Consider the following 8,200-nt stretch of genomic DNA (forward strand, 5'->3'; position numbering starts at 1 on the left):
CGTGAAGCACAGCGTGTTTTCCAAAAAAAAAAAATCTGTTTTACCAAAACCACACATTTAAATTTATACTTATGTGAATCATTCATGTAATTTTTCTTTATTAAGTGGGTAAAGATTTTCAATCTGCAAAAAAAAAAAAACGGGTCATTTCAAATCAAATCTACATGACCAGAAATTTTGCTCATTAATATGGTGACACATTATAATTTAAATAAATCTGCATGTATGGATTTTTAATTCCAAAATTCTCTAAATTCCAATTTTTTTAATTAAGCAGCTTGTCTTTGAAGGTTCAATCTTAGACTAAGAATTAAGTCAGATAACTTCATTCACTTTGAGGACCTGAGTAAAACACTTTTTTAAAATCACTACAGAACAGGCATGAATTGGAGTTAATACATATACAGCTCAAGGATAAAGACTGTAAAAAAAAAAGTTTCCTAATTATTACACTTAAAATTTTTAATTGTACTAAACGCTTTTCAGAAATAGGACTCGGGGCGCCTGGGTGGCTCAGTCGTTAAGCGTCTGCCTTCGGCTCAGGTCATGATCTCAGGATCCTGGGATCGAGCCCCGCATCGGGCTCCCTGCTCAGCAGGAAGCCTGCTTCTCCCTCTCCCACTCTCCCTGCTTGTGTTCCCTCTCTCGCTGTGTCTCTCTCTGTCAAATAAATAAAATCTTAAAAAAAAAAAAAAGAAATAGGACTCATAATTTTCTCATTCCACAAATGAGTACAGAGTCTGAGCGGGCTCGGTGCTTGGCCCGGGGAACCAGAGAAGAGCATCTGCTCATAGTCCTCAGAGAGACCATGACAGCCCCAGGTGACCCACGTTCTAGAAGGCTGGCCTCTTGGAGGAGGGACTCCAAAATGGGAGGAGGAGGTCAGGGCTGGGTCTATGGCAAAGGGGTAAATCAAACATGGTGAGGGCCACTCTGTGGGGTTGGACCTTGATCCTGTTGGGGGGGGAAATGGAATAGCAGACAGAGCTTAGCTCAGACCTGGCCTCACAGAGCACTGTAGGATGTCTGAGCTCTCTCCTGAAGACAATAAAGAACCACAGAAGGACTTTAAGCAGGAAATACCATGAGCAGGCTTGTGTTCCATAAATATCACTCCTGCCAGCATCATGGAGGAAAGCCCAAAGAGAAGCATGAACCACGGAAAGGTGACAAAGCAGGAAGCCATCACCCTAATCCAGGCAGGAAACACAGAAACTCTGAAGACCTTAAAGTACGGAACGGGAGGAAGGGGCAGGGTCCAGAAGACTTTAGCAGGTGGGCTCCATCGGAGTTGGGAGAGAGGGAGGCACCAAGGATAACTCCCAGGATCCCACTTGGGTGGCAGGGAGGAAGATGTTTCCATGCACATGACAGCAAACCATGCGGGAGGAGCGTTTCGGAAATACTCTCTCCTTTCCTTCTCCAGCCTAGCTGAACTGGGTGGCCCTCCTCTGCGCTTTGCACTGACCTTTCTGTCTCTTGAACCAGGCTATAAGCTCCTTAAGGCCTAAGGCGGTGTCAACTCAATTCTTTATCCCTGGCCCCTAGCAGGCCCATAATAAATGTCAAACGAATAGAAGAATGAATGGCCATGCCTGCGTCCCATTTATATCTTGCTCTTCACTAGGGTTGCAGGTCAAAGCATCTTCTAGGTTCTGGCACGGAAAACCGTGGGGGAGGGGAGGGTTGCGTGTGCCCCCCGGCACGCCTGCATGGGCTCAGATTCGTTGTTTGTATAAAAAAATGTTCCTCAGACTCCTTTAGAAAGACCAATTCCTTGCACTCAAGATTCTCCTGCCTTCGGAATTTGTCTAGCACAGCATTTAGCAAACGTTCCCCCTAATCTCTGCTTTCTGTTCTTTCTGGAAGAATTCGTACCGTTCCCAGGGAAACAGTGGTACGATTCTGACTGTCCTCCAACGTATGCCGTACCACCTCCTCTGCTCATCATGGTGGCTCCCCCACCCACTCGGGTCCTGCGCCTTTTCTGTAGGTGTCTCCCAGCTGCAGCAACTGAATGCAGCGTGCGCTGACAGCTTTCTGAGGCCGCGTTCATTACGCTTCCCAGCTAAGAATTATATTCGTCCTCCCACACTCTTGGAGAATCTTCTCTGGAGTTCAAGTTTCTCCCGCGGTGAACTGGGCTGAAGGGGTGAGGCATGCTCCGGGACATATCCCAGGGCCTTGGGGAGGGTCCAAAGACAAAGAGTGACTGTTCTGCCTTACGCCCCCTGCATCTGTGATCATCTACAGCAAACCAAGTGCATTCAGAACAACAGTCCCTCCAGGGGCAGAGGTTGCTTCGGGCTCGTCCTAGATTCTGCCTTTCCCCGCCTACCCACCAACATCTTTCCCTGGACATCAAAGTCCCCTTGGAACTCCAGCCCTCCCCTTCAAGCAGTGGCCGCAGGGACGCACCCTCCCCTCTGCCCTGGAGCACACCCCACCCCCTGCCCGGGATGACATAGGCTGTAGATGTGTGGCTTTCTTTCTCCTGGCAGGTACACAGACTTTCCTCATCAGTTTGCTTGTTTCTCATCAATACCACGGTCTTGAGTTTCCATCCAGGAGCTCTCAGGGTGGGATCATGTCTGCTTAACTGGATTTATACAGCAGCCTGCCGTGGAATAGCACGGGGCCATTTAATACTTTTATAATCCCTCCTGACCACTCTCAAATTGATGCTTTCCTCACCATTGCTCCTACCAGCCCCTGGTTCTAATCCTCGCCACTCTACCCAGCAGGTCCTATCTTGGGCTCCTGCCTGGGTCTCCCAGTGTCAGGTCCTCAGGCATCCGATTCGTTCTGCAAACAGTCTGCTTCTTTAAGCATGGCCCTCTGGAGCTCCAACACCTGCAGGACTCCACCCTCACCCCAGTCCGCTATAACCTGGCCCCTCTCTCTACTCTCTGCATTCCAATCTGCATCGTGAGCTTCAGCCAAGCCTGTCTCCTCCTCATGCTCCCTCAAGCACATCACAAGCAGTAGACACCTCCAGGAACACGGAGCCGGGCGTCCTAGCCTGGCCACCTTGGCTACTTTCTCCTTTTAGACTCCCCGCCTCTGAGCTTGTCCCCTCAGCTCTTTGTCAGAGGGTGGTGAGGGGGGGGCTGGGAAAGAAGGGGGTGAGGGTGCTTTCATGGCGCTAAAGGGGGACATAAACACTTACTATGGTGACATCCCATTTATCATACTCCCACCCCCTGCCCAAGAAACACAACAGTCTCTTCATTCCATTTCTCCAACGAGGAATACGATTTTCCCCTCCTCTCTACTCAGCTAATGTTTAGTTACTACTCAAATTAAGGTCTGGCCCAAGTCCTACTTGCTCACAAAGCTACTTCCTCATTGTCCTCACCCACGATAGCTTTCCTGATTGGACCTATAATTTCTGTTCTTTACACAACAAGCACCTGCCACTTAATATTAAGCCATGTACTATTTTCCTCCAAGTGTTCAGGTGTGTAAATCCTCTCTTTACAAGGACCTATCAGGATGATGGGAAGTTAGTGTTTTAATGGACACGGAGTTTCAGTTCGGGGCAATGGAAAAGCTCAGAAGAAGGGTGGTGGTGATTGCTCGATACTGTGAATGTATTAATGTCACTGAATTGTACACCTAAGAATGGTTAAAATGGTAAATTTTACGTGATGTATATTTCACCACACACACAAAACAGTACAGCAAAGTCACTAAGGAACAAATCTGTGCTTCATCATCCCCCACCAGTCCAAGTGTGGAGCTGACTACTGTTTCGCCAGTTAATAAAAATATTTGCTGCATGAAGATAATAACATTTGAACATTTACAGCATAGGGAGCCCCTTCTACATGGACTAGTTTAACCATTTGATCCTGAAAAACACGATGAGGTAAGAAAGGTATCATTTATCTTTATTTTCTAGGTAAATGGACATGCGAAGGTTTAGTGACTTGATTATGGTCAGGGAGTACTAGGGCGTGTTGAGAGTCCTCTGGGTTTCATGAATCTGAGAAAGTTCACATGCTTTTCGATAACTGTTCACCTTGTTGAAACACATAGTGCTTTTTCTCCCAGGGAAAATTCACGCAAAGGCAGATTTCATTGGGCAGGGGAGAAGAGGCTTCACTCTGCACCCTTCATCAGCAGGTACTCTCCACGGACACTGGAAGGGGCAACCCTCAGGTTCCCCAGCTCTCTATTTAACCTCGACCCTGTGGGCAGATGGTCCCACACATGTCCTCGAATGCTGCCTGACCTGACTCAGCAACATCTTAGCCCAGGTGACAGAATGAACAGGGGTACTCTGAGGTGAATGGTGAATCGGTCCATCTAAATTATGACTATGCAGAAGAACTTGACTTTCTCTAGGAAGGATTAAGACCAGTGAGAACTCCAAATGGGGAATAAATGAACCACTCTCTTGCTCTCCCAACAACTGGTAAAAAAAAAGTTTATCACTCAGCTAGCCACATACAAATTAAGGATGCAAGGACCCTTTAGGTCTCAAAACACACAGTCATTTCCTTAAAAGGCTTGCGCTAGCCTCCCAGAGTGGTGAAGGACAGCGTCCCGTGCTTACAGAGATAGCACACGTAGTCAGCATTGCTGTTCTGGCAAATCACCTCCTGATTAGGCTTCAGTTGAACTGAAGGTTGAATGTGTTCCTTGGTTCCAAGAGGAGCGTGCTTCTAACTATCAAAGCTCTAGAAGCTGCAAAAGTCCACTGAAAGACAGCCTAATTTACATGAATGTAAATATCCCTACCCCTGTGTATTAAACACCCCTGGAAGAGAAGGGGAGCACTTTGAAATGCCTGTACATACTTAATGCTAAATTCAGTGTCTTGTAAATTGCCTCCTTTTGGGAAAAGCACTACGCTTCCTCAAGAAATTGAAAATGGAACCACCACATGGCCCAGAAATTTCATTTCTGAGTATAAAACCAAAAAAACTGGAAAGCAGGGCCACGAAAAGATATTGGTACACCCATACTTATACCAACATTACTCACAATAGACGAAAGCAACCCAAGTGTCCATCTACGGATTAACAGATAAACAAAACGTGGTGCATACATACAGAAGAGTATCAGTCAGCCTTAAAACGGAAGGAAATTCTGACTGATGCTATAACATGGATGGACCTTGAAAACATTATGCTAAGGGAAATAAGCCAGACGCAAAAGGACGAATACTGTCAGATTTCACTTATATGAGGTCCCTAGAGGAGTCAAATTCATACAGACTGAAAGTAGCAGGGTGGTTTCCAGGTGCTGGGGAGAGGGGAGAATGTAAAGTTACTCTCTAGTGGGTATACAGAGTTCAGTTTCACAAGATGAAAAGAGTTCTGGAGATTGGTTGCATAACACAGCAACGTGCAGGTACTCAACCCTAATGAACTGCACTCTTTTAAAAATAGTTAAGATGGTAAATTTCTTGTTATATGATTTTACCAAAACTTAAAAAAATCACCACCAAAGGGAAAAAAAAAAAAGCACTATATTTTCACTAAGTCCTTCTGTAGCAAGGAATTCCACACCACAGAGCAAGGATTACCACAGCCTATGAGACTCTCTGAACTGCGGATATAATTAGGCACCGCATCCATGAAAACGCTACGGACGTCATCATGTGTTACCAACATCTGTTGACAGATCTCATACCCAGCATATCACTGAAATGGAGTGTGGAGAAGGGCCCACAATAGAAACAATGGTATTTTATCTTCGTCCTGTTCCAACAGTTTGTCTCATGGGACATAAATAGAGGCCAAACTGCTCTTACCCTGAACTTAGAGTTCAATATTATTTTATTGGCTTGAGTAGGTTCTATACCAAAAGTAGAAATAGAGTATCTTCTAGATCTGTTCAGATCTGCGTCCTAATGCAGTGGGGTTCCCCCTCCACCCCTCCCCCCGCATCTACAACAATCTAGAAAAAAAAAAAAGAATTCTCACTTTAAACTTTCTAGCATTCTTTTGAACTGGGATTGGGAAGTATACCCACTTTTTAATAATATATGTCAAGTGCTATACAATTACAATAATATATTCACACAGGAATCCCAAACCTAAAAAAAAATTACGATGCCATTCTATCCAAAAATATTGTGAATACATTAAAAAAAAATAAGACAGGAGATACATGTCAATGTGGCTTTTGGAAACTGACATTAGCTCTATCCTGCTATCGTACTGTAAGAAAAAACAAAAACAAAACCCAAAACAACAGAAATTATTGTGATTAGACTATTACTCCTAAAAATGATGAGCAGACTACCTGTCCAATCTCTTAGCTACTTTACTATTTCTCATAAGAAAAAAAGGCAACCTTTGAAACGAAGACTTAGGAGTTTAAAAAAAAAAAACCATGAAAAACGTAGTAATCAAAACTGTGGGAAATTCTTTTAAAGAAAAACACTCATGCTGAAAGTTAAAGTCGCTTTTTAACTTCTTGCTGACTGATAATGCATCAGCGAGACCAGATGACACATTAATAATCCTCAGGCCATGTGTTTCTCTCACAATGTCATTTAAAAAACAGTAGAAGGTTTGAAATGTTATTTTCCTTTATAGACTCAACTTCTATTTATCACTCCCATTCTCTTGTTTCCAAGAAGGCGGGAGTGGTAAAAGTCTCAGGAAATTAAGGTGAAGAGCGAAATGTAGCCAAATTCGAGCTTTAAAATAATACTAGTAAATGGTATTTGACCAGAGAGGGTAGACAACAAAAGAGAAATCTTGCTATAAAAATAACGTCCCGTTATTTGAGAATTATCCAAATAGGGAGAGATCCTCCCAACTAAAGCTGTTCATTGGGAGAGAAGGATGGGATGTATGTGTTGCCCACAGTCCTACGCTAATTGAGCATGTCATACAGCACACTCACTCACAGGGGCAGCTACACAGAGCACTTCCCATGCACACATATGGTCGACAGAGGTTACTCACTTAAAAGCAGGTCCTTAGCAGGGAAATCCACTTTGCCTCACCCCCAGAAAAATAGGGGGGAAAAGCGTAGGGCACTTTGCTTTTGTCATGACACTGTCATAAAGTTGGGTTAGCAGGTCTGGGTTGGCATGTCTGACTCCACCAGGCTCTGTGCCCAGTCAAACAGGAGGTGGGATTTAGCCTCCTAGTGAGCATTCCCTACTTGTTCTAGCCAAGGGGATCAAGAGGAAACCTTGAAATAGTGGAATATTCCATTGGGCCTCCAGAAAGCGCCAAGTAAGAAGGGCAGGGAGCTTTCAGAGCTAGCTGGCTCCCTCCTCCCTGGGTGCTTACATCAATGAACCATAAATAGAGTGTGAAATAATTATTACTTTATTGGTGAGTATCTGGTGTTCATACAGCATCCCTCTCTTAGGAGCCCAAAACATTTAAGAAATGATTTGCAATTTCTCTTTGGGTAGCCCTGTGGAAAGCCGAATGACACTGATTCATCTGACATCTTTTATTTGGGGAGAGATGGGCTGCGGGCAAATGAACACAGTGGTGCAAGTAAAGTGTAACTCCTGTGGCCAAGGTCACAGACTCAAGGGGTCAGGAGCAGACCTGAGCCTCTCAGATTCTGGTCTAACGCTGATTAAAGCAGGAACACACCTACAGAGCACTGTTCCTCTTTTAACATTTTTCGTTCTGTGACTCTTACGTTACTTACACACGCGCGCGCACACACTGGACGCCCAATTTCGTGCCTGTCCCTGGACGTGTTCTCCTTCCTAACGGGACACCCGGGCTACGTACGAGGACACAGGACAACACAACACCTCCACCACGCGCCCTCTCGCTAATGCACGCAGCCGGCGAGCCCGCAGGGGACTGGGACACACAGACACGGGGGCCGAGCCCGCAGACGGCGGGCACCGGGCCCTTGCTGACCTTCCTCTGCTGCTTCTCCCAGGCCGGGTCGAGCAGCAGGTCGCGGTCCCACTCCTCCTCCTGGATCATGTACTCGTCATCGTCATAGACGTAGTTGTACTGCACGCCGGGCTCTATCTGGTTCATGGCGCTCGGGGAGCCGGGGGTGCGGCGGGGCGCGCGGGGCTCGGACGGACTGACGGACGGGCGGGCGGGCGGAGACGCGGCGGGGCCGGCGGGACGCGCGGAGCTCGGCGGAGGCGGAGGCGCAGGCGGCGGACTGGCGGGCGCGGGGTGACCTTCGCGCGGCTCCTCTCGGGGCTACACGCCTAGACGCTGGGTCGCGGGCGAAGCACCAGCTC

The 8,200-nt window shown here is 46.4% G+C and overlaps 1 protein-coding gene across 2 annotated transcripts in view; it reads right to left on the reverse strand.

Moving 5' to 3' along the window:
• Positions 1-8,200, reverse strand: part of ACTN2 (actinin alpha 2) — a 64,649-nt gene extending 56,449 nt beyond the window's left edge. For both annotated transcript variants that reach the window (XM_025850760.2, XM_025850761.2), the window contains exon 1: positions 7,860-8,200. In XM_025850760.2, the coding sequence (XP_025706545.1) occupies positions 7,860-7,985 (126 nt within the window). In that variant the 5' untranslated portion in view covers positions 7,986-8,200. The remainder of the gene's footprint in view (positions 1-7,859) is intronic.

This window comes from Callorhinus ursinus, unplaced genomic scaffold (assembly GCF_003265705.2).
Source record: "Callorhinus ursinus isolate GAN/ISIS: 27379988/994484 unplaced genomic scaffold, GSC_fseal_2.0 scaffold32, whole genome shotgun sequence".
NCBI lineage: Eukaryota > Metazoa > Chordata > Mammalia > Carnivora > Otariidae > Callorhinus > Callorhinus ursinus.